The sequence below is a fragment of the Polyodon spathula genome, chromosome 26, assembly GCF_017654505.1.
Source record: "Polyodon spathula isolate WHYD16114869_AA chromosome 26, ASM1765450v1, whole genome shotgun sequence".
Classification (NCBI taxonomy): domain Eukaryota; kingdom Metazoa; phylum Chordata; class Actinopteri; order Acipenseriformes; family Polyodontidae; genus Polyodon; species Polyodon spathula.
In genome coordinates, this window is record NC_054559.1 from 2,122,555 (window position 1) to 2,149,974 (window position 27,420).

General features: G+C 40.9%; 2 protein-coding genes across 4 annotated transcripts in view; one reads left to right on the plus strand and one right to left on the minus strand.

Annotated features, from left to right (window-relative positions):
- LOC121300685 (homer protein homolog 3-like) overlaps positions 1–9,472 on the plus strand; it is a 102,569-nt gene extending 93,097 nt beyond the window's left edge. For both annotated transcript variants that reach the window (XM_041229350.1, XM_041229351.1), the window contains 2 exons: positions 5,355–5,426; positions 8,916–9,472. In XM_041229350.1, coding sequence (XP_041085284.1) covers positions 5,355–5,426; positions 8,916–9,101 — 258 coding nt within the window. In that variant the 3' untranslated portion in view covers positions 9,102–9,472. The remainder of the gene's footprint in view (positions 1–5,354; positions 5,427–8,915) is intronic.
- Positions 9,473–16,110: 6,638 nt separating this feature from the next.
- Positions 16,111–19,933, minus strand: LOC121301004 (ubiquitin-60S ribosomal protein L40). 2 transcript variants are annotated; one of them, XM_041230064.1, is made up of 5 exons: positions 19,835–19,933; positions 18,948–19,068; positions 18,216–18,302; positions 17,623–17,725; positions 16,111–16,935 (listed from the first exon to the last, which is right to left on the minus strand). In XM_041230064.1, the coding sequence occupies exons 2-5, from the start codon at positions 19,048–19,050 to the stop codon at positions 16,842–16,844; spliced, it is 387 nt and encodes a 128-aa protein (XP_041085998.1). In that variant the 5' UTR covers positions 19,051–19,068; positions 19,835–19,933; the 3' UTR covers positions 16,111–16,841. The 2 variants fall into 2 exon arrangements, with proteins under 2 accessions (XP_041085998.1, XP_041085999.1); XM_041230065.1 differs by having other exon boundaries at positions 18,948–19,065; positions 19,835–19,924.
- Positions 19,934–27,420: the final 7,487 nt, after the last annotated feature.

The window sequence follows — 27,420 nt, forward strand, 5'->3', positions numbered from 1 at the left end:
GTTTATTTTGACGAATGTGCCGTGTCCTTGTGTTTCTGTTTGTTACCACCATTTATTTTCTGTTTTGTTTATTTATTAAATGCTGAGTGAAAGCATTCGCTCAGCTCCACCAAACTCCACCTCTCTCTCTGTTTATTTTCCTGTTTCTGGTCTGACGCCACCCACTCCGGCCGTCTTTGTGACAATTCATCAGAAGCCATTCAAAATAAACTTTAAAAAGAAACCCTTCTGATATCATTCCTATTTCAGTTTACAAGGGCTTTCTTTTCAGAAGCATTAGGGAGTTTGTGACAGGCTGGTGAGCGGATAGAGGCCCAGAGACAGTCTGCAGTTCAAAAAAATATACTTTTATTATAAATAAACACAAAATAAAAGTGCACAAGGGCAAAATAAAGGGATTTAAACATAAAAAAAAAACAATACAAAAAACAAACTTACAAAAATAAAGGTTTCCAGGCTGGACAATGCTTTCACTGGATGTAGAATTCACAATTCACAAAAACCACAAACACCAACCTGCTTCCTCAGCTCCCTCCTCCTAAATGAGAAGCAGAGGCCTCCTTTTATGTCAGGTGGCTGGGCGCTGATTGATCGTTAATTAACCTAATCAACTAATCAACCCCAGCCACCTGAACATAATAAACCCAGGCAGGTAGGTGAAATTAACCCCATCCCTGCCAATTTAAAAAGGGCAGAGCTTTGCTCTGCCACACACCTACCCCCATGTACAACGTACACCGGCCGCAATCGGCCAACTCCCCCCTTCCCCCCACCCCCCCCCCCCCCCCCCCCCCCAAGAGTCCAATTATGTCCCTTGGGTGGGCTGTTATGGTGGGTGGTTGTGGGCGGGGTTGATGTCGGAGCCCCCACGCCTTCTCTAGTTGAAGGGGCCCCGGATCTCCAAGGTAGTATGACGAAGGCGGCCCGGCTCCCTCTGGTGGCGGAGGCGGCGACGGCGGCCCGGCTCCCTCTGGTGGTGGAGGTGGCGACCCTCAGCAACCCTAGAAAACAAAAAGGAGACACTAGCAGTCCCAAGCAATGCGGAGCAGCAGGCAACCCCAGGCGATCCAAATGAGACATCCCTGAGCGGAGTAGGCATGGCATCCCTGGGCCGTGCAAGGCAGGCATCCTTGGGCGGTGCAAGGCAGGCATCCTTGGGCCATAGCTCCTTCCCTCTGGGCTCTGAGAGTGGCGGTTCCTCCCTCTCTGGCTCTGGGAGCGACGGCTCCTCCCTCTCTGGCTCTGGGAGCGGCAGCTCCTCCCTCTCTGGCTCTGGGAGCGGCGGCTCCTGCCTCTCAGGCGCTCGGGACGAAGGCGGCTCCTCCCTCTCTAGCTCTCGGGACGAAGGCGGCTCCTCCCTCTCTGGCTCTCAGGACAACGGCGGCTCCTCCCTCTCTGGCTCTCGGGACGACGACGGCTCCTCCTCCCTCTCTGGCTCTGGGGACGGCAGGTCCTCCTCCCTTCTGGCTCTGGGGACGGCAGCTCCTCCTCCCTCTCTGGCTCTGGGGACGGCAGCTCCTCCTCCCTCTCTGGCTCTTGGGACGGCAGCTCCTCCTCCCTCTCTGGCTCTCAGGAAGGCGGCTCACCCCTCTCTGGCTCTCGGGAAGGCATCTCCACCCTCTTTATTGGAGTGACTGGGTCATCTCCCAAGTCTACCGCCAGGTAATTAACCACCATGAGGGCAACCTCTGGGAAGGACGCTGGGTGGTGTTGTTCCTCCCACTGTTCCAACCTCTCCCCATCTCGACGCCACAGCGTGTTGATAACTATGGGGAGATCGTGGACAAGGTCTGCCTCAGGGTGCATCAACCAGTCCCAGATCTCCTAGGACAGTGGTGAAGGTGGCGGTGCTGGAGGTAGTGGGGTGGCCCCTGATGCCCGGGGTGAATACTGCACCTCTTCCTGGGCCTGGTTGTAGGGACATCCTGCCCAGTTGTGGCCGTTCTCCTCACACCGGCCACACCAGTTTGCCGGTGGCACATCTAGGCAGGACCGCCAACGATGGTCCTCCTTCCCACACCAGGAACACCAGGGGAAGAGGCTGGCCGGGTCCTCCAGCGGTGGCTGCAGCAGCTTACATTTCTTCAGCTGCTGCTTTTCCTGCCTTTGCCACTGTCTGCTCTTCTTTCCCATAATCCAAAAAAAAAAAAATAATTCTCCCAAAAATTCCAAAAAATAAAATAAATACTGCTATGAGCATCTAGGTGGCGCTACCCCGCTTCTGACACCATAGTTGACAGGCTGGTGAGTGGATAGAGGCCCAGAGACAGTCTGCAGTTCAAAAAAATATACTTTTATTATAAATAAACACAAAATAAAAGTGCACAAGGGCAAAATAAAGGGATTTATACACACAGAAAAAAACAGTACAAAAAACAAACTTACAAAAATAAAGGTTTCCAGGCTGGACAATGCCTTCACTGGATGTAGAATTCACAAATCACAAAAACCACAAACACCAACCTGCTTCCTCAGCTCCCTCCTCCTAAATGAGAAGCACAGGCCTCTTTTTATGTCAGGTGGCTGGGCGCTGATTGATCGTTAAAAACTAAATTGCCAAAATGGTTTAATACATCAATAAAAAAAAATATTCAGCGAAAAAAGCCACTTCCTAGAGCATTAAAAAAGGACCAAAAAGAAAGTACACAGAAAGAGTACACAGAACTGCAAACGCAAGTCAAAAAGGAAGTTAGAAAGGCCAAGAGAGAAATAGAAATGAACATTGCTAAGGGGGCTAAAACCAATTCCAAAATGTTTTTCCAATATTACAAAAGCAAGCGAACATTCAAAGAGGAGGTTAAATGTTTAAGAGATACAAATGGCAAAATCGTAGATGAAGAAAAAAAATAGCAAATATATTAAATGATTACTTTTCAAAAGTTTTTACAAAGGAAGATACTGACAACATGCCCCACATGTCATCCAGTTCCTATCCAGTTTTAAATAACTTTAGCATAACTGAGGCAGAAGTGTTAAAGGGACTAGGAGCTCTTAAAATAAACAAATCCCCTGGACCGGATGAGATCCTCCCAGTAGTACTCAAAGAAATGAAAGAAGTAATTTACAAACCGCTAACCAAGATCATGCAGCAGTCTCTTGACACAGGGGTGGTACCGACAGACTGGAAAATTGCAAACGTAATACCGATCCACAAAAAGGGAAACAAAACTGAACCAGGTAACTACAGACCAGTAAGCCTGACTTCTATTATATGCAAACTTATGGAAACTATAATAAGATCCAAAATGGAAAATTACCTATATGGTAACAGGGTACTGGGAGACAGTCAACATGGTTCTAGGAAAGGGAGATCATGTCTAACTAACTTGCTTGATTTTTTTGAGGATGCAACAGACATGGTTTATTTAGATTTCCAGAAAGCTTTTGACAAAGTCCCGCACAAAAGATTAATTCTCAAACTGAACGCAGTTGGGATTCAAGGAAACACATGTACATGGATTAGGGAGTGGTTAACATGTAGAAAACAGAAAGTATTGATTAGAGGAAAAACCTCAGAATGGAGTGTGGTAACCAGTGGAGTACCACAGGGATCAGTATTAGGTCCTCTGCTATTCCTAATCTACATTAATGATTTAGATTCTGGTATAGTAAGCGAACTTGTTATTTGCAGACAACACAAAAATAGGAGGAGTGGCAAACATTGTTACAGCAGCAAAAGTCATTCAAAATGATCTAGACAAGATTCAAAACTGGGCAGACACATGACAAATGACATTTAATAGAGAAAAGTGTAAGGTACTGCGAAATAAAAATGTACATTATAAATATCATATGGGAGATACTGAAATTGGAGAAGGAATCTATGAAAAAGACCTAGGAGTTTTTGTTAACTCAAATGTCTTCATCTAGACAATGTGGGGAAGCTATAAAAAAGGCTAACAAGATGCTCGGATACATTGTGAAAAGTGTTGAATTTAAATCAAGGGAAGTAATGTTAAAACTCTACAATGCATTAGTAATATTGTGTTCAATTCTGGTCACCTCGTTATAAAAAAGATATTGCTGCTCTAGAAAGAGTGCAAAGAAGAGCGACTAGAATTATTCCGGGTTTAAAAGGCATGTCATATGCAGACAGGCTAAAAGAATTGAATCTGTTCTGTCTTGAACAAAGAAGACTACGTGGCAACCTAATTCAAGCATTCAAAATTCTAAAAGGTATTGACAGTGTCGACCCAAGGGACTTTTTCGACCTGAAAAAAGAAACAAGGACCAGGGGTCACAAATGGAGATTAGACAAAGGGGCATTCAGAACAGAAAATAGGAGGCACTTTTTTACACAGAGAATTGTGAGGGTCTGGAATCAACTCCCCAGTAATGTTGTTGAAGCTGACACCCTGGGATCCTTCAAGAAGCTGCTTGATGAGATTCTGGGATCAATAAGCTACTAACAAGTAAACGAGAAAGACAGGTCGAATGGCCTCCTCTCATTTGTAAACTTTCTTAAGTTCTTATGTTCATGTCAAAATTTAAAATCTTGTCACAGTTGATGCTGTGACGCTCCAGCAGGCATTTACTGTCTGATAGAAGCCTGCTGGAGCTGGCTGATGGTACTGAATCGTTTCTAATAAAAAATATAACACATAGCAAAGATAATGCAATGTGCTGAGATACAGACAACACATGCTCTGCAAAGGTAAGTCAATAAACAGAGATACAGAGACCACAGGCACTGCAAAGGTAAGGCAATGCATTTCTTGTGATGCTGCAGGGGCTCTGAAACACCTTGGTTCAGGACCTGCAGGGATTTCAATCCAGCTATTCTTGGCTTCTAGTCCATCATTTTGCTTATGCCTTTCAATTTAAGAAGTTTTCTTAGTTGCATATACTTGTGACTTCATTTATTGCAAATAGAACATTTAAAGAAGTGTTTAATTGTTAGTTAAAACTTTGTTACACTCCATTCTCGTTTTTTAATGATTATAGAGTGTGCTATTTCCCTGTTGTCTGTATGCCTTAGTTTCAGGTAGCCTCACACTTCCTCGGTCACTCATCTGGACAGTGAAATTATCCCCACCCATTCAATGACTTCTTATGGCACATTTAACCAACCGGCTGCTTCAGCAAATTACATTCTTTGATCCTGAAATTGATCCCATTTGAAAAACATTTGGACATCCGCGTTCTGAATACGCTGCTGAGGTGAAATTAACTAGGAAGTGAAACAGTACAGACTACCTGAAAGTTAAACACAATTTGGTTCTCAAAGCGACCTCATTTCTCAGATTGCTTGAATTCTGAGCAGGCTGCAGTGATTTTGAGCCCTCAAAAGACACTACAAACTAAAGATTTCTTCATTCAAGTGCAATTTAACATGGTGTGTTCATGTGATCTAGGAAATACATCACCTGCAGAGCAATTACAATGAAGTGGAGAAAGAGAGGGAAGAGGCTGTGCAGAGGCTACAGGTAACAGCAGCTTTCAATATCACAGGAGCAAAGGGAGCTGTGGGCAGTATTCTAGCAATTCATATTCTTAAAACAATGACTGCATTTTAGTATAACGTATAAACCCGTTCTCAATATCATTCTCTGAAAACGGCACAATAATCTAAAAATAGACGACAATCTATTGAATCTAAAGTTCATAAATCAAGATTGTTACACAGGTAAATAATTTGCCAGGAATATATTTTAAAAACAAGAGTTTATTAAACATGCATTTAATCTAATAATGCGTTCATAAAAAAAAAACTTCACAGTCAATATTACTTTAACAAAGTTACAATAAAACAAAGCATTAGACAGCAATTTATCAATGAATCAACAATAATAATTGGTCAAAACAACTTTTGTAGTTTTCAAAGCAAGACATTCTCTTCTAATCGCTTAGCTTAAAAATTGTAAGTTCCATACAATTGCAAACGAAACTCCATAGCTTACCATACACAAAACAAAAAATAAACATGTAGGATTGCATTATTTTAAACACAATGCTCCATTAGTGAAATATCTGATTTTGTATCTTAAGATATTCTCCACTAGTAATGCAGTTGACATAGCATTGCTTATATGAGCCATTCTCTAAAAGGACTTCACAGTGAGTATCACAAGTTACCACAATTACACTGAACAAAAATATAAACGCAACATGTAAAGTGTTAGTCCCATGTTTCATGAGCTGAAATAAAAGATCCCAGAAATTTTCCATACACACAAAAGGCTTATTTCTCTCAAATTTTGTGCACAAATTTATTTACATCCCTGTTAGTGAGCATTTCTCCTTTGCCAAGATAATCCATCCACCTGACAGGTGTGGCATATCAAGAAGCTGATTAAACAGCATTATCATTATACATGTGCACCTTGTGCTGGGGACAATAAAAGGCCACTCTAAAATGTGCAGTTTTGTCACACAACATAATGCCACAGATGTCTCAAGTTTTGAGGGAGCGTGCAATTGGCATGCTGACTGCAGGAATGTCCACCAGAGCTGTTGTCAGAGAATTGAATGTTCATTTCTCTACCATAAGGCACCTCCAACGTCGTTTTAGAGAATTTGGCAGTACGTCCAACCTGCCCCACAACTGCAGACCAAGTGTAGCCCAGGACCTCCACATCCGACTTCTTCACCTGCGGGATCGTCTAAGACCTGCCACTCGGACAGCTCTTGAAACTGTGGGTTTGCACAACCAAAGAATTTCTGCACAAACTGTCAGAAACCGTCTCAGGGAAGCTCATCTGCGTGCTCATCGTCCTCACCAGGGTCTTGACCTGGCTGCAGTTCGGCGTCGTAACCAACTTCAGTGGGCAAATGCTCACCTTCGATGGCCACTGGCACGCTGGAGAAGTGTGCTCTTCACTGATGAATCCCAGTTTCAAATGTATCAGGCAGATGGCAGATGGCAGGTATGGCGTCATGTGGGCGTGCGGTTTGCTGATGTCAACGTTGTGAACAGAGTGCCCCATGGTGGCGGTGGGGTTATGGTATGGGCAGGCATAAGCTATGGACAACATACACAATTGCATTTTTTCAATGGCAATTTGAATGCACAGAGATACAGTGACGAGATCCTGAGGCCCATTGTCGTGCCATTCATCCGCCGCCATCACCTCATGTTTCAGCATGATAATGCACAGCCCCATGTCACAAGGATCTGTACACAATTCCTGGAAGCAGAAAATGTCCCAGTTCTTCCATGGCCTACATACTCACCAGACATGTCACTCATTGAGCATGTTTGGGATGCTCTGGATCGACGTGTACGACAGCGTGTTCCAGTTCCTGCCAATATCCAGCAACTTCGCACAGCCATTGAAGAGGAGTGGGACAACATTCCACAGGCCACAATCAACAGCCTGATCAAATCTATACGAAGGAGATGTGTTGCACTGCATGAGACAAATGATGGTTACACCAGATACTGACTGGTTTTCTGATCCACGCCCCTACTTTTTTTTTTTTTTTTTTTAAGGTATCTGTGACCAACAGATGCATATCTGTATTCCCAGTCATGTGAAATCCATAGATTAGGGCCTAATGAATTTATTTCAATTGACTGATTTCCTTATATGAACTGTAACTCAGTAAAATCTTTGAAATTGTTGCATGTTGCATTTATATTTTTGTTCAGTGTACAATAAAGGGTAAGATACTGGCTATCTAAACACATGTAAGCATAGATTTGTTTGCCTCTGTTCTTGGTTAACCCTGCTAGCAATGAGAGAGGCCCAGCCAGGGGGCACATGGGCAGAGAACTGCTCCTCTTGTAAAGAGGGAGGGGGGCTCATCAAGACACAACCTGAGGCCTAGTCCGGCTGATCCAGGGAAAATGCATGACAGCTTGGGGGTGGGGGGTTTATTTTGGAGGGATGTGTGAGAGTCTACAATGTCTAGAGACAACAGATAAAGTTTTAATGAGCCAAACAAACAGATAGTAAAACAAACAAACACAGTAATTAAGAATAATTAATAGAAGAGATGCAAACACTTCAATTTGACATCGCCAGTCATTCTGAATTTAGGCGAAGGACAGAGATGAGTCATTCTTGTGTTGGGGCTTAAATCATACTCATGAGCTGCTTTTAATGTAATTGTCACATTGATTTAAATGGAGTGATGATGGCTATTCACTGCAGGCATGTAGGACTCTCCAGGATAGCTCAGAGCCGGGTAAAGGCAGATCTAGTGAAAAATGCTAACTCTATACGAGTGGTATTATTAAAGAAATATCTGTTTGCAGCCATGCTTTCAGTTAGGGTTGCACTTGCTTGCCTCCACTCCTTCAATGACTTATTTCCTGTCATTAATAATATCATTGCATGATGGTCTCTAATGTGCAGTTCTGAAAGAAACACACATTATAGAAAACATTTAGAATAGAATAAGCATGGCTGCAAACAGATATTTCTTTAATAATACCAGTCTCAGTAGAGTTAGCATTTTTCTCTAGACCTGCCTTTACCTTTCTTTGAGCTTGCCTGGATAGTCCTACATGCCTGCAGTAATAGCCTTCATCAATCTATTTAAATACATGTGACTTTTCAAAGGTCTGGCAAAGTTGAAAAGGCACATTAATAGAATGAGGAAGGCTGCTGAACCTGGCACTTGGGTTTTTGTAGACATGAAAGACGTCAAAGACAGCTGAAAGCATGCATGTGCTGGTCATATAACATATTGGGGAGACGTGAGGTTCCACATAGAGCCATGCCGTAGCAATCAATAATCCATTAATTTGCAGTGATGATCCTCCTGGGGCCTGCAGCTCACATTCACTGTGGAGCTCCTGCATGTAAAGAGGTGACTGGCTTGGGGATCAGAGGACACCCACTGACCATCAGTCCTCCTGACCTGTGTGGGGAGTGGCTGTGGTGAGGGATTAGACTTGGACAAATTGGGGAGAAAATCACGGGCAAAATAATTGTCAAGGTTTTATTTGCTCTGTATTTCATTTCCAGGAAGTGGAGTCTCGTAACACAGAGCTGGAGAGGCGTGTGCACATGCTGGAGCAGACTCTATCGAACTCTCTGGACGAGCGCAGCCGAGCGGAGAGTGAGGTGCAGAGAATCATCGACATCCTGGATGTCAAGATCTTCGACCTCACTGACCTGAGACAGAGCCTGGCCACACTGGTCCACAAGTAAACACCTGTCAGAGAGATACAAGCACAGCACTCTGGGACCAGGCCAAGGGAATCTAAAGCACAAAATCAGTTAGCTCAAACTGAATGTAGAACACAGCGTTAACTAGGTAGTAGTAGCATTTGGGAAGTCTTTTTACAGGTAGTTTCACAAGATGAAAGTGAGCTGTTTAGATGCTTAAATCTAGTACTGGCTGTTAGATTTTTCAGTGTTAAGATTTGAGGACAGTGTGAGATCCCTTCACAGGGGTGTTTGTATGTATGATAAAGGGCTCTGTGATCATATAATGGTGTGCCTGTTTTAAACTAAGTTAAGGAGCTCTGATGTTAACCTGACTTTAAAATGATCTTAAATTGAATAACCTAGGCTATAAAAATATTACCGTAGCCTAAAGGAAGAATGAACAGGGTTAGGGTTAGAGAGCCTAAAGGAAGAATGAACAGGGTTAGGGTTAGAGAGCCTAAAGGAAGAATGGATAGGGTGTACGAAACAAATTCTCTCATTCACAAATCATTCATGGTTTTTCATTTTTTGTTTTTTCATCCATAAAATGTATTTAAGTTTGAGCTCAGCAAGGTTCATAGCAATATTGCATCATCAATATCAGACTAAAGGTAAGAGAGTGAGACTAATTTGATTATTAGTATCACCTTTAACACCTGTTACCTGTGTGAGTTTCCCTGCTGGCTGTTAATGGGTTGTTAGTACATTGAAACCTGTGTGAGTTTCCCTGCTGGCTGTTAATGGGCTGGTTAGTACATTGATGGCTGAAATGGGCTGGTTAGTACATTGAAACCTGTGTGAGTTTCCCTGCTGGCTGTTAATGGGCTGGTTAGTATATTGACACCTGTGTGAGTTTCCCTGCTGGCTGTTAATGGGCTGGTTAGTATATTGACCCTGCTGGCTGTTAATGGGCTGGTTAGTATATTGATGTGTGAGTTTCCCTGCTGGCTGTTAATGGGCTGGTTAGTACATTGAAACCTGTGTGAGTTTCCCTGCTGGCTGTTAATGGGCTGGTTAGTACATTGATACCTGTGTGAGTTTCCCTGCTGGCTGTTAATGGGCTGGTTAGTATATTGACACCTGTGTGAGTTTCCCTGCTGGCTGTTAATGGGCTGGTTAGTACATTGATACCTGTGTGAGTTTCCCTGCTGGCTGTTAATGGGCTGGTTAGTACATTGATGAGTTTCCCTGCTGGCTGTTAATGGGCTGGTTAGTATATTGACACCTGTGTGAGTTTCCCTGCTGGCTGTTAATGGGTTGTTTGAGTTCGTTGCTGCTCCTAATGAGATGCAGTGAATCTGGTGGGGTTTTTTTCCATTAAAGGGAAGCTTGCATAGATGTTAATGGTGAGACTAAACAAATAAACCTAAACCTTTAGTCTCACATTTATGATGCAAAAAGCCCTTAGGGAGAACAAGTCATGGTCTTTAGTAGATACTGCTCTGAATCCCATGAATGGCATGAGAATGAATGTATACAGGTATTGCATAAACATGCAAGTCTCACTTGAATTGGATGGAATTCTTGTTTTTCCCTCCCCACTTATTGGCTGTTATTGTGTGTCTGTGCTCAGAGGCTTCCAGTTTAAATGTTAGTATTGTGTAAGAAGCTTTACATTTAATTTCCAAGTCTGCTTTTCTACTTGTTTATGATGTTTCTATTATTCAGAGTTGTTCTGATTTGCAATTTACTCAAATACTCTGCTTTTATTCATCTTTGATAAGTCTGCATTCAGGTGCTTTGACTATGAGATCAGGAGCTGCATTTCACTATATATATTCGTATGAGCTTAACATGCAGTCTACAGCATTCAGTATTCCCAGGTGGTCTCCCATCCAAGTACTAACCAAGCCCAACACTGCTTTGCTTAAGCATTGCATAGTAAGTTCAATTTGAAGAGCTTTTTGCCGTCAGAGACTTTGCCCAGGGGTTACTACAAGGAAGTAGCTCTTCTTGACCCCCTGCTCTTCAGTAGTTACCTGCCATAGACGTATGTAACATAGGCTATCTTGTGCACAGCAGTTTATTACCAGCAAAACTAAAGGAAACTTGATCCAAAGTGACAAATCACAGAAGACCTGAACTTCTATAGACACTTTGACTGATCTAGCCTGTGCCTCAGGTATCTGTGACAGGCAACAAGAACTGAAGAACAACTCCTGAATCGGGTCACCCTGATACAGTGTTTTAGGAATTACACTAAGAATAATAGCACCATAAAACACTAAGTGTACAGTTATAAAACAAAATCTAAGAAAATGCAGTTTAGTACGAAGTAATACAGTTTTCAACAAAAAGAGAATGTTAAAAATGTAAAAAGCTGTCTGGGGGTGACTAAAGCAGATAATGAAGTACATTGTGTTAATGATTGTAGAATGGAATCTAAAATTAATGTAAATGGTAATGGACAGCTTTATCTGGTTTTGAAATACTATTGAGCTAGACTTTTTAATATCATGTTTCTGATTAAACAACTGGAAGTTAACTATTGATAACCAGGTATTAAGGTGGTATTGCTCAGTTAGTGTTGAAGGAAGCAATATAAATTATTAACAACACTACCTTTTAAATGAGTGAAACCATGGTAAATTAACTTTATCAAGAGACCCTGTATTGAATTGGAAATATTTCAGAACTCCCTCGATAAACAGCTGCTTCCTTAATGTGCTGTAGGTCACCAGGTCTGATTGCAGCTTGACCACTGGAGTGAGTTTGACATACAGCCCATGACATGATTAGGTACCAGGATGCAGCAGCAACTTTCCATCTGCAGGTAAAATATACAGCAGTAAATCCTGTCAAATCAAGCCCCTCTGTGTAATAATACTTATTGCTCTCTGCTTTAAATCGCCCCATATCTGAACCACTGAATCTGCCTGCCTCTTTCACTAGTTTATTCTTTGATACTCTTTCAACTGCATGCGTTGTATTCTTTCCCAATAACTTGTGTCTAAGCAGCTTCTTAATGGGAACATTTTTGTAGATGACAATGTTAATTTAAAAACTGACAACTGATTGTTAACATTGTATTCCTTTTAGTGTAGATTCAAGAACTCTAAATGATTAAGAGTGCTTAAGGCTAAGCACAAGGCTATTTTTGGTATATATTTAATTATAGGTATAACTTGAATTGCTATACAATATTGACTTACATTTACCAAAGATGTCATTCAGAATGCATTGCATACGCTATTGCGCTGTAAGATTATAATGTCTTGTGTTGTCTCGTTTAATGAAACTGGAGGCTGATTAAAAAAAAGATCTACATTTGTGATCTAGAATGTTTATTTTGAAGGGTTTAGTCAATCATGTGTATTTATTTAGTCTGAAACTTTATTATTAAACTTAGAAAGCGGAAAGCACATTGTATAGATTGCTATGATTGGTCTCCTCCTCTTCAAGGTACTGTAGTCCAATCCCTACAAGAAACTCTCTGTTAGGAAATCGCTGAATCATGATGTAATCAGATAGGAAATTGCCTGTTAGAATTATTTTCGGATTCATAGTTACATTTCCAAATCATTAGAGTACATTTGTTTAAAAGGATGTATGTGTATGTTTTCAGTACTTTCTTAACTTCATTATACATACACAGTTTAAAAAGGGACTTTGACAAAACCAAGATCAGTTACTGTGTATGGAAGTCTCTTGCGTGTTTAGGACTTCAATTAACCAAACCTGGCATTTTTACTTTTCAATTAAGGAGGGTTTTTGTATCTTCCATTATGGGGTTATGACTGTATTGTTGTTAAAGTGTATTAGGGGCTGGCTCTGAATCCTATAGATCCGTTGGCTGATCTGGCCTAGGTTGTATATCTGTGTTGCAGCATTGAGCAATGAACAGCTGTGAGAGCCCCTCCTCACAGACTAACATACAAGCAAGACATCATTGCACCTGAATGTACAGAGAAGGGTGGCGAGGCTGATCCCAGGACTCAGTGGATTGAGCCAGGAGAACACATTCAAATAACGGTCTGTTCAGCCTAGAAGAGGGACTTTATAAAATCATAAATGGTTTAGATAGTGAACCCATGTCACTACTGTACTTCAGATTTAGCACAGAGAGGGGCATGGAAGATTAATTTAGAACAGAAGGTATGAATCACTTTTTACACAGAAATAGAAATGCATGGAATAGCCTACCTAGCAGGTGCAGTGTCTAAGACACTAGTAGCTGGTTTCACAGACCTCGATTTGGCACTAGTATCGGCCGATCCAATGTTACTTTAAGTAAGGGAGTCTGAGATTTGTGCTAATCTGTGAAACCAGACGTCAAACTCTTAACTTATTCCCTGTAGTTCTACTGTAGGAATTAGAAAGCAAAACACACCCAGTCCTTTTAATACAAGAATCGAATATTGAGTGTTTCATTAGCTGGATAATAATGATAATATATCTGCAGTAGTTTTTGCTTTTTATAATCAGCTAGTAGTTTTGCAATGCTAATTATTTTTAGTAGTAGGCTCAGTTGGCTATTGTTAACTTTAGTTTGGTTCAGAATGGAGTTAAATGCTGCTGTTCTGTGTTCTGTTCAGTGCTCAGTTAAAATGTAATTCAGTTCAGTCCTCCCTCGCTCGAACATCTAGTCCACATCATCAAACTACTTTTATTCTCAATTAAAATGTTCAATAAATGGTCAGATTCCTTAAAGTTTACCACATTTTTTGCATTTGTATTTTTGCAGTTTTACCATGCTTCAAATGGTACTGTAATACTATGAGTTTGCCATGTTTATTAATGTGCTTTACCATACTTTGCTGTTCTTTACAATGCTTTTACTGTGGGGAAACTTTGAAAGGATCTTCAAGTGATAACCAATGTTCCAAAAACAAATCCATCAATAACCATGTCTCCCCTCTCACTAGCTCTTTTGCTTGTGATGCAGGTTAATTACACTCCAATAGCCAATCTTACTGTAGTGGGACCATGTGACTGGGTACAGAAAGCAGCAGTTTAAAATATTACCTGTAGTCAAGGCGCTTGTATTCTCACACAGGTGAGCTGCTTTTCTCACCCTCCCAGAGTATTACCCCCAGTATGTACCTGAAGGACTGGGAAGTTCATTGTTTACTTGTTTTTAATGCATTTGATTTTTTAATAAACTTTAATAAATTCACAGGAAATTTTATATGAACTAAGAAAACAAAAAGGGGCCTTGTCTATAATGCTGCATATTAAATATTTACACTAAAAGGTCTTCATGCAACGTAAATGGAAAGGGGGCAGTGAATGTTTCTGATACAGTAGCCATTTCAATTTTATATTGTTGTGTTCTATCTGCAAAGAACCAAACGATGCCCAGTGCAAGAAAAGGGTTATTTGTGCAAATATTGATTATTGTAATAAAATGGCTTTTACAGTAGTGGTTTTCACTCCTTCAAGAGGGGTAGTTCTTTCTGTTATGGAGACAAGGGAAGGGTAGCTTTTTCTATACATGCAAAACTGTATTTTCATATGGAATATCTTGACCCTCTATATTACTAGAGCATGCTTATTTAAAATGGAAAGGTATTTTGTTATTCACAAATGCACAATGACCACAAGAGTAGGCATTGTTTCTTTTAAAGAAACACTTGATATTCAGACTGATTTTCAATAATAATAATTAAAAAAAACAAGATGTGTGCTAATCAGTGTCTGTGAAACCAGCCTGTCCAATTAAATTAAGTTTAATTATATGATGAATTGATAACTAAATTAAGTTATATATATATATATATAATATATATATATATTATATATTATATATATATATATATATATATATATAATACTTTACCATCCCTTTTTTTTTTTGATACTGGAAACATGGTGATTCAACTTAATAAAATTTTTGTCCTATTTTGACCAATCAGGACAGAATATTTAAAAGAGACCATTTTATAAAGAATAGTATAGAATAAGAATTGTCAATTAAATGTTTCATCGTAATTTAATCAGTGGTTACTGATATTGGCAAATATGTAGGGTGACATACAAGTGACTAGACAGACTCTGAATCTGATATTATCAATAACGTGCACTAATTTATTTTAATATCAAGTTTTAGGACAATAAGCGGTTCTCCAGCTATATGGAAACAAGTGAAGTGTTTCATATGTATTTTTTACACACACAACTAAAATACTGTTTGAAAATGAAGGGTAAGTGTATGGCTATTTTTGGTGCCACTTTATAGTCATTGGTTTACATTTGCTACCTCAAACAATCAAAGGGTTGAGGTAAATAAAGACTGAGATGAATGGAAATGACTTAACAGCTACTGGGCATTCGCGGTTGGGAGCAAATAATAAGTATTTCCTTCAAGTTTCATATTTTGTAGCACATCCATCCATAAAGACTGAAAAAGATGGAAAACTTATATGAAAGACATCAGGTACAAGTTACCTGCACTAAATCTCTGAAAATTGGGCGTATAGTTTCAAACTTGTGTTTTCAATTAACTTTAATTTAAAGCTTAAGAGGAGTAAATAAGAATGTATTGAAGAAATGTGTATTTAAAACCAGTATTTGTCTGTTAGAAATGTGTTATATGTAATCCAGATTGCCAATAAAGTATTAAACTATGTCAATAGTATTAGTTTGAAATGTATTTGTTTTTTCTGAGGTTGATAACATGCTGCCAGTTTCTTTTGTATGTTTTCAAACTACCCCACTAGTGCAATGTCCTATTTCCATAGTGCAATTTGTAGCTTAACACTATTGAATGCCATTCTGTAATATTTAAGGTTCACTAAGTAGGTAAATATATTTTAAGATTTCTAACGTTTGCTGCAAATAAAGAACGTACTTATCTCACTTTGTCTCCTTTATTATAAGCATCATTAAGCTCCCACATAGGTTCAATACCCTAATGTAGAATTCAAGAATACTAAAACAATTAAATGAGTTTATTGAATTTAGGCAAAGACCATCCAATGCAATATTAGCAAGAACACCCCTGTGTGATTTGTGGTAAGTCCCCTGTCCCAACATGTATTATTAATCAGAAAAAATGTATCAGGTAATATCAGGTAAAAAATTTCATTTATTTAGTTACAATTGTATAGTACCTGTAGCTCATGAGCTACCCTTGTAAATAAAAGTAATATGCGTGCCTGTTATAACAAAGCTTTCTGCTGTGTAATTATAGCATCAACTATATATATATATGCTGCCCCCTAAGGGAAATGACAATTACTAGCTATACAACACTCCAAATTATTTCAAAAAGATCTTCAATTTTTAAATCCCACCTAGGGATGCACTCAAATACAGTTGCCTACAAAGAGGAACACATTTAACAATTCACTGTATTGTGGAACACAACACAACAGACTGATACTTCCCATTTGATATCTATGGTCTACAGATTAAAGTAGGGGTTTAAAATATTCTCAATTTTGATAGTTGAATCTGCAAAAGTATTGTTTTAGATGGTTAACTATAAAACAGATGTACAACAGTATTAAAAAGAACTAGAAAGAACTTTGTATTGATTAGAAATGGGGTATTTAAATTAAGAGTCTGATATCTTACTAAAGACTGTCCAATGAAGTTTCATCAATTGGATAAACGGTTTCCTTAAACCTCTGGTTTGACATGCGTATGGCTTGATTTGCTATAACCTGCATTGGCAAAGATTTTAAGAAATTATGTAAATTCAAAATAAAAAAAGTTCACAAGGCACCCTTTTTTGAAATCCTTTTATTTGAAACAGCTTTGTGGACAGTGAGAGCCGGTAGTCCCGGGGTCTCCAGTTTACTTCAGCTTCTTCTTGGGGCGCAGGTTGTTGGTGTGTCCGCACTTCTTCTTGCGGCAGTTCACTGCGCGAGGGTGAAGACGGGCGTAGCATCTAGAACACACACAGAGTCAGGGCTGCACTGTACTGGAGGCAGCGCAAACATCTTGACCAGGACTGACACATCACACTGCTCAATTTCACTACCTGACTTGGCATCAAAAAATCATGAAATATTGAAATTTAAAGTGAATTAGTGAAGGGCCCTCGTACAAGTAACAGGACCACTTAGGAAGACATAGCCTGATCATGAATTCACAGGTTAGCGTTAATTATCATAATGTGACATAACAAGGGAGCACTATAAATCAACACTACTTCTAATCAAAATGGTAAAAATTTTGTTTTTACAACAATGAAGTCCAAATGGCAACTACTGGGGTCAAAAAGACTCAAATATACAAACTAAAAGGAGAATCAGGCAGAGCACACAGGCACCTATTCAGGGGGCAACTATCCTATCCATAATGTATATACACTACATCAATTCATAACCTTACATTCAGTCATAGATTTCAAGGTAAAATGTATCAAATTAAATAAAATAAAGGGTTGATCAACCTTTACCAGTTTCAACTGGATGATATTTTCAGCAGTTGATGCAATCTAATAGGAATGCCTGGTTGACCAGCTCAACCCCCAAAATCAAGAAGACTGTTTGTACTTCATTGTAATGTACCTGACTTTGTGTTCTTGATGCTTCTTGCCCTGCGAGTAAAGAGCTGCTGGATGAATACTCACTTGCGGCAGATCATTTTGTCGCAGTTGTACTTCTGAGCCAGCATACGAAGGGATGGCTCAATGATGCCTCCCCGCAGACGCAGGACCAGATGCAAGGTGGATTCTACATACACAAGCAGAAGCAAAGACCACCCGTCAGTAACCTCAGAGAGCCAGTATAGGAAACCCTTGGAAAGGATATTCAAGTAATTTGACCCTTTATGAAAAAGGGATCCCCAACACCTGTAAAGTCAAGAGGGTAAAGTACCCGCCCCTCAGATCTAGTTCAAAACCAGGACCTAAGTTAGTTAACATAACAGGCCAATTAACTAATACAGGACTTGACTGGAACTGACCTTGACAGCCCTAACCTGTGAGCTAGATCATCACCAGGGTCCGACAATATAGTTAATATTACTGTACCAATTAAACAATTCGCAGACTTAACTATCACACTGAAAGCAGAATGCATGCTTCTGCAAATAAAGGATTGAGGCTGACTGGAGGACAAGTCACCAAGTTTAAAAAGAAAGCACCAAATCTGTGGTGGCAACAGATGGCAGCCTTCCCAAACTAGATTGATGAACACTATTGAGAGGCATGTGGAGTCATACCTTTCTGGATGTTGTAGTCTGACAGCGTGCGTCCATCTTCCAGCTGCTTGCCAGCAAAGATCAGACGCTGCTGGTCAGGGGGAATACCTGGCAGAAAGGGGAGGACTGTGTTATATGTCAGCATCACATCACTGCAGGATTCAAGTTACACATTTGTCACTAATGAAGCAACGCTATAACACATTCATAAAACCGCTGGAATGTATTTGGAGACAAATAACCACATTCATATTAGTCCCTGGAACAAAGTACAATGACTGCTGATCTCACGTAAAACAAAGCCAATGCATAAGATATCTGAACTACACATTCTACTGTACAGAAGAATGTTCTGTTCATTGCAACGATAATTTAAATCATTTCAGGGTTATTTCCCTCCCAAGACCTTTCTTCATGGCAATGCATTTGTCAACTCCCTCAATTAAAGAATTACATGCGTCAGATACAAAACTAAAGGTCATTTGTGAGTAGAAAATCTACTGGCAGCCACCTTTACAGTTTATTACCAGTAAACATTTCACTGCCAGTGACTAACCCCAAAGACAAACTGTAGTTTAGTATCAGAACTAAAGAAAGGGAAATGGGTGGTTACATTACAAATATTTTGTACAGCTACTTACTGACAGCAGTAGAATTTGCCACCGCTGGTTATATCATCCACCTTTATATTGGTGCTCATGTTGCCACTTTAAGGAGAAGTTGTAGATATTGTTAACCCGCACATAACTGTACCTTCCTTGTCTTGGATCTTGGCCTTCACATTCTCAATAGTATCACTGGGCTCAACCTCGAGGGTGATAGTTTTACCCGTCAGGGTTTTCACAAAGATCTGCATCTTGGCAACAGCGGGCTGCTGGAAAAAAAAAAAAGTTTTAGTTAAAGAACATGTAGAAAATGAAATGGGTCCCAGTATCGTCTTTCTACCTCTCTAGACATGCACCAGCCTGTCACCTCCAACTACACTTAATAATGTGCTTGGCGATATGGCGACACAAACATCTCTACTAAATAGCCTGTATTAGTAAAAGAATGAGGTTCAAAGAGATGCAGGACATCTATCATAATTAATCCGCCCACAAGTACAAAACTACTTTTGGTTGGAATGTCGGTTTAATGTCGGTACCAACTGTCTCGCCCCTGTACCTACCGTAATAGAGACATAAAATTAGATAAACACAGCACTACTTCAGACCAAGTTAAACATTAAGAAAACACATAAAGCTTTATAGAAAAAACGATTACGAAAAAGTTATATTCAACTGTGCAACATACAGCAATATTAGTAGTCTCTACACGTTTAGTTTGTAACATTGTGCATTAGTAGTTTTATAATATTTGAAATAAATGCTTTAAACGTAAAACATCCAAATTCCTGCCCGAAGCAGGCCTGCAGCCTCGGTTCTTATTTCGGGGTGATCCCCCGACTCACATGGTAGGCCTGTAAAGCACGCAACAACACGATGTGTCTGTTCTACTCTATTATAACACTAGAAGGCTATATTTCTGCACCTCAAAAGAATACCGCCATATTATCACAATAACGTGCTGATTTTATTTCAGCTGGATCTATACTTTTATAACAAGTAATTTGAGCAAAACTGCAAAATCCAGATACACACCCAGTCGACTGCCAAGCCAGAAGATAAAGGGTGGAATGACGGAAACGGAAACAGTACATTTATTTCAGTTCCGCCTGCTAGCGCCTCTCATTGGCTAGTTGCGCTCTTGCCTCTTGCAGTCAGTATCGAGCGTGCCTGCGGCTCATTCACTTGAATTCTATTTTAATAGATTGGAATAAAATTGGTTAGATTAGTCGTCTCAACAGCAAATCAACGCACGTTTTCCTACATCATTCCTTAGTAAATCGAATGATGTATAATAATGTGTGGTTCTGTTTTACCGTTAAGTGTTATACATGTATTTATTAAATGACAATGTCTGATTGTGTGACCCTTACCAATTTAAATCCAAATAAATATTTGTGTTGTTTGTGACGTTGCATTCTATGTACTGAATCACCAGCAGTAGAGATTCAAATAATGCATCATTCATACCTCCCTGAGACTGCTTCAGCAAACCATCTGAACTTCAAGTCTAGGGAATAAAGGAGCTACCAGTCCTGTATTACTTTTGGGCAGCCACATTGAAAAGAAATGGTTCTGATTTGATTGGCACTTGTAATGTTGAAATCAGCATATTTCTCAATTAGCATTACAAGAGCCAATCAAATCGCGTGAAAGCACAAAGCTAGTGGAGCTCATTTGCATACAAACTCCAGATTTAGCTGCCAGTTAAATATTCAGCTAAATGTTGACTCTTGTAACTAGATTTATAAATTATATCTGATTGTACACATTTAAAAAAAAAAGTTTATTTATTTTCACAATATTTATAAATCTGGGGAAAAAATACAAGATTTAAGTTAAATCTGGAAAAAAAGACTATTAACGCTTTTTTTTTTTTTTTTTTTTTCTACACAAGGCACCCCAAATAGTGTGTGTGTGTGTGTGTGTGTGTGTGTGTGTGTGTGTGTGTGTGTATATATATATATATATATATATATATATATATATATATATATATATATATATATATTGAACTGAACTATTTTTAACAAAATTATTTTATTGTTATACATTTATATATACAACTTACTGAAATCTATTTTTAAAGTATTTTTAAAGTGCAACATTATTATTATTATTATTATTATTATTATTATTATTATTATTATTATTATTATTATTATTATTATTATTATTATTATTATATTATTATCCGTGTTATCACCACTCACCTTGTATTACTACCGATGCCGTTCTGAAAATCTATTTTTCTACTTTATCGTAAACGCTATTGAAGACTGACGCATCAGATCATGGTGAGTGTTTAAACCGTATCTGACTTAATTTACTTATGAATAATTATTCACAGAGCAAGATCTTGTGCCATGGCAAGACTTTTATTAATTGTTCCTTTTAAAACAGTCCGGTGAACAGATATGGCTCATAATCTTCCAAACTATGAGCTTGGTAATGCTGGGATGTGCCACACAGAATACAAACGTGTTGCTGGCTTTGTTTTACAACGTATAGAATAGTAGGACCTCAGTAATATTTTTGTTTGGTGAATCTCCACTAAACTTCACGTTATGTGTATGTAAAGACATTCTTGTCACATATTTGTGCCACAGAACAATTTAGTGAACAACACATTATTTATCAAAAAAACAAACAAACAAACCAAAAGAAAGAAAGAAAGAAGCCATAGTTTAAAATTAGGTCTCATGTTCAAGTTGTGTAAATAGGGACATTTTTGTGTCATTTTTAAAAGCCAGCAAAGGTGCACATTTTTTCATTTAAATGCTGGATATATGGACTGCAGTATGGTTATTTTTGCTTATTAATAAAGCTATTTTTGTGCAACTTGCATAACCAGAAAGAAAATCTCTCAGTGCTGATACATTGCACCACCTGCATGCCACGGCTACTGGTACAGTACGACATGAAACGATTAACTTGTTTTGACGCGTGACGTGTTTTAAGTCGTGTTTGAAATGTGTCAGTGGTGTTAACCTTGCTTCTGATTGGTCAGTTTCAATCCCGTCGCGCGACGAGAAAAAAACAATAGAAACACGTCCTCTATTGTTGCGACGTCGCTCCCATTTCCCTGCAGTGACTCTGAATGATCCGGGCGAACAGAGTGGTGGCGGCCATTTGCATCGCTTTAATGCATAACCGTGGGGGAAGGACTATTTAATAACAGTAAAGGCCTGGATTATGCAGTACGGCAGTGAAATATTACGGCGAGTATCTGTATGGCGGAATATCAAGCTGTTTAGCTTTTTTACTAGACATTTTTACTGGAGATCCTGCAGTTCAGTAAGAGTGGTATCATCAATGGATTTATCAACGATATCTTTAACTCCAGTCCCCAGTCGCCAATCATGATGTCCAATTTCAGCCCAGCTCATCATCAGGGCCCTCCTGCTCCATCAACTACAAATAACAACCAAGGAGGAGTCACAAAAGACAAAGAGAGTCCCTTTATAATTTAGCTGAAAGAATTGCTGAAACTGTATCAGCCAAATCAGCAGAGAAACTAGATGCAAATAAAATGTATTTTTATTTATTTATTTATTTAGTTACATGTACAGTTTCTTTAGGGTGTTTATCTAGTATACAGTGAAGGCTTAACAACTATTAAGGTTTAAAGGCTGGAGGGGGGGCAGTTAGACATGGAAAATAAACACTCAGAACTTTAAGCCCTATTTTGATTGTACTTTTTATATAGTATTGGCTACTTGTTTTTTTTAACAATAAACATTTTCCAAATATAAAATGTGCACATTGTCTGCGGTTACTTTAACAGGAAACTATGACATTACACTATAGTACTACAGTACTAAAACAAATAGTAATAATCAAAGTTTGTTTGCTATTTCATACCTCTTTATTTTCTGCATTCATCTACAGTATGGGGGTTTTCGTCCAGGCAGGGAACCTCGTCAACGTGTTGGTGCTCATCATTTAGGGATTCATGTAGAAGTATAAAATTATGCAATGTGCAAGCACTTGCTATCACTGATGGTATTCTGTGTAGTAGTGTCATGTCTAAATGTTGCAGCCTCCTCCATAACTCCAAATGCCCTCTCGGTGTGTATCGAGTGGTTTAAACAGATTTTAATTGCCAATACAAATAAAAAGGTAGACAATAATGTTTAAATGTTTAATATGAAAATACATTTTTTTAACACTTTTCATAGGCTGTATGTATATCTTACCCTTGTACATGTGTCGTATGTTTAACGATATGTTTTGCTACAATAACTGAATAAGTTACCATTAACATTCAAATAGTTAAATAACTAATCTATGATATCTATAGGATACGACACCTCAAATATAGATCTAGCCATTCTAAAATATGATCTAAAAGCAACTTCTTGATATCCTGAAACAACTCATCGGTCCTTCAGAGACATGACAGGTTTTTGTAGCTGTTGCCACAACTTTTTACACTTACAACTTCAAAGTTGGTTTCAAAGCTTTTTTCAAAATGTCCGCTCTAGTGCACTGACAGCGTAAGGATTATTGCCTACATTGTCAAACATGTAGCAATAACGATCCATGATGTGGTATGGAACAGAAAAGCCAGAGCACTTTTTTAATTGCATTCTTTTAATTGGTCTTCCTGCAGTGATTTAGAGGACAGATCTCAAACCTCAGTGCACTAGAGCAGGCAGTTTGAAAAGAGCTTTGAAACAGACTTTAAAGTTATAAGTGTTATTAAAACAGTTGTAACAACACGTGGGGACAGGTAACACTGTATTTTTCAAAACTACTTACTCCAAGGTACTACTATTGTATTTTTCAGTCGTGTGCCCATACCATTGTGGTTGGAAAGGCAAAAATAAAGAACGATGGACTTTTTATTTTTAAAGGTCCTCATTTACAAAACACATGTATGCACTGATTGTGTCCGTCTGTCTCACACTCTACCTGGTGAACATGTGTATGTGCTGACTCTGCCTGGTGAACATGTGTATGCGCTGATTGTGCCTGTCTGTCTCACACTCTGCTGGTAAACACGTGTATGCACTGATCGTGCCTGTCTGTCTCACACTCTACCTGGTGAACATGTGTATGCACTGATTGTGTCTGTCTGACTCACACTGTACCTGGTGAACACGTGTATGCACTGATCGTGCCTGTCTGACTCACACTGTACCTGGTGAACATGTGTATGCGCTGATCGTGCCTGTCTGTCTCACACTCTACCTGGTGAACACGTGTATGCACTGATCGTACCTGTCTGACTCACACTGTACCTGGTGAACACGTGTATGCACTGATCGTGCCTGTCTGTCTCACACTCTACCTGGTGAACACGTGTATGCGCTGATCGTGCCTGTCTGTCTCACACGCTACCTGGTGAACACGTGTATGCGTTGATCGTGCCTGTCTGTCTCACACTCTACCTGGTGAACACGTGTATGCACTGATCGTGCCTGTCTGTCTCACACTCTACCTGGTGAACACGTGTATGCACTGATCGTGCCTGTCTGTCTCACACTGTACCTGGTGAACACGTGTATGCACTGATCGTGCCTGTCTGTCTCACACTGTACCTGGTGAACACGTGTATGCACTGATCGTGCCTGTCTGTCTCACACTACCTGGTGAACACGTGTATGCGCTGATCGTGCCTGTCTGTCTCACACGCTACCTGGTGAACACGTGTATGCGTTGATCGTGCCTGTCTGTCTCACACTGTACCTGGTGAACACGTGTATGCGTTGATCGTGCCTGTCTGTCTCACACGCTACCTGGTGAACACGTGTATGCACTGTTGCCTGTCTGTCTCACACGCTACCTGATCGTGCCTGTCTGTCTCACACTCTACCTGGTGAACACGTGTATGCGTTGATCGTGCCTGTCTGTCTCACACTGTACCTGGTGAACACGTGTATGCGTTGATCGTGCCTGTCTGTCTCACACTGTACCTGGTGAACACGTGTATGCGGTGAACATGTGTATGCGTTGATCGTGCCTGTCTGTCTCACACTGTACCTGGTGAACACGTGTATGCGTTGATCGTGCCTGTCTGTCTCACACTGTACCTGGTGAACACGTGTATGCGTTGATCGTGCCTGTCTGTCTCACACTGTACCTGGTGAACACGTGTATGCGTTGATCGTGCCTGTCTGTCTCACACTGTACCTGGTGAACACGTGTATGCGTTGATCGTGCCTGTCTGTCTCACACTCTACCTGGTGAACACGTGTATGCGTTGATCGTGCCTGTCTGTCTCACACTCTACCTGGTGAACACGTGTATGCGTTGATCGTGCCTGTCTGTCTCACACTCTACCTGGTGAACACGTGTATGCACTGATCGTGCCTGTCTGTCTCACACTCTACCTGGTGAACACGTGTATGCGTTGATCGTGCCTGTCTGTCTCACACTGTACCTGGTGAACACGTGTATGCACTGATCGTGCCTGTCTGTCTCACACGCTACCTGGTGAACACGTCTGATCGTGCCTGTCTGTCTCACACTGTACCTGGTGAACACGTGTATGCGTTGATCGTGCCTGTCTGTCTCACACTGTACCTGGTGAACACGTGTATGCGTCGTGATCGTGCCTGTCTGTCTCACACTGGTACCTGGTGAACACTGTGTATGGTGAACACGTTGATCGTGCCTGTCTGTCTCACACTGTACCTGGTGAACACGTGTATGCGTTGATCGTGCCTGTCTGTCTCACACTGTACCTGGTGAACACGTGTATGCGTTGATCGTGCCTGTCTGTCTCACACTGGTAACACTGGTGAACATGTGTATGGTGAACACGTTGATCGTGCCTGTCTGTCTCACACTCTACCTGGTGAACACGTGTATGCACTGATCGTGCCTGTCTGTCTCACACGCTACCTGGTGAACACGTGTATGCACTGATCGTGCCTGTCTGTCTCACACTCTACCTGGTGAACACGTGTATGCACTGATCGTGCCTGTCTGTCTCACACGCTACCTGGTGAACACGTGTATGCACTGATCGTGCCTGTCTGTCTCACACTGTACCTGGTGAACACGTGTATGCACTGATCGTGCCTGTCTGTCTCACACTCTACCTGGTGAACACGTGTATGCGCTGATCGTGCCTGTCTGTCTCACACGCTACCTGGTGAACACGTGTATGCGTTGATCGTGCCTGTCTGTCTCACACTGCTACCTGGTGAACACGTGTATGTGATCGTGCCTGTCTGTCTCACACGTACCTGGTGAACACGTGTATGCGTTGATCGTGCCTGTCTGTCTCACACTGTACCTGGTGAACACGTGTATGCGTTGATCGTGCCTGTCTGTCTCACACGCTACCTGGTGAACACGTGTATGCGTTGATCGTGCCTGTCTGTCTCACACTGTACCTGGTGAACACGTGTATGCCTGTTGATCGTGCCTGTCTGTCTCACACTGTACCTGGTGAACACGTGTATGCACTGATCGTGCCTGTCTGTCTCACACGCTACCTGGTGAACACGTGTATGCGTTGATCGTGCCTGTCTGTCTCACACTGCTACCTGGTGAACACGTGTATGCGTTGATCGTGCCTGTCTGTCTCACACTGTACCTGGTGAACACGTGTATGCGTTGATCGTGCCTGTCTGTCTCACACTGTACCTGGTGAACACGTGTATGCGTTGATCGTGCCTGTCTGTCTCACACTACCTGGTAACCTGGTGAACACGTGTATGTATGCTGATCGTGCCTGTCTGTCTCACACGCTACCTGGTGAACACGTGTATGCGTTGATCGTGCCTGTCTGTCTCACACTCTACCTGGTGAACACGTGTATGCGTTGATCGTGCCTGTCTGTCTCACACGCTACCTGGTGAACACGTGTATGCGTTGATCGTGCCTGTCTGTCTCACACTGCTACCTGGTGAACACGTGTATGCGTTGATCGTGCCTGTCTGTCTCACACGCTACCTGGTGAACACGTGTATGCGCTGATCGTGCCTGTCTGTCTCACACGCTACCTGGTGAACACGTGTATGCGCTGATCGTGCCTGTCTGTCTCACACGCTACCTGGTGAACACGTGTATGCGCTGATCGTGCCTGTCTGTCTCACACTGTACCTGGTGAACACGTGTATGCGTTGATCGTGCCTGTCTGTCTCACACGCTACCTGGTGAACACGTGTATGCACTGATCGTGCCTGTCTGTCTCACACGCTACCTGGTGAACACGTGTATGCTGATCGTGCCTGTCTGTCTCACACTCTACCTGGTGAACACGTGTATGCGTTGATCGTGCCTGTCTGTCTCACACTGTACCTGGTGAACACGTGTATGCACTGTGTATCACACTGTACCTGTTGATCGTGATCGTGCCTGTCTGTCTCACACTGTACCTGGTGAACACGTGTATGCGTTGATCGTGCCTGTCTGTCTCACACTGTACCTGGTGAACATGTGTATGTGTTGATCGTGCCTGTCTGTCTCACACTGTACCTGGTGAACACGTGTATGCGTTGATCGTGCCTGTCTGTCTCACACTGTACCTGGTGAACACGTGTATGCGTTGATCGTGCCTGTCTGTCTCACACTGTACCTGGTGAACACGTGTATGCGTTGATCGTGCCTGTCTGTCTCACACGCTACCTGGTGAACACGTGTATGCGTTGATCGTGCCTGTC

Excerpts from the sequence above, each read along its gene's own strand:
- LOC121301004 (XM_041230064.1), bottom strand. The coding sequence starts at position 19,050 with ATGCAGATCTTTGTGAAAACCCTGACGGGTAAAACTATCACCCTCGAG. Across the intron at positions 18,303-18,947 it reads CAAGATCCAAGACAAGGAAG|GTATTCCCCCTGACCAGCAG; the intron begins GTACAGTTATGT and ends CCTTTCTGCCAG. Across the intron at positions 16,936-17,622 it reads GACAAAATGATCTGCCGCAA|ATGCTACGCCCGTCTTCACC; the intron begins GTGAGTATTCAT and ends TGTGTGTTCTAG.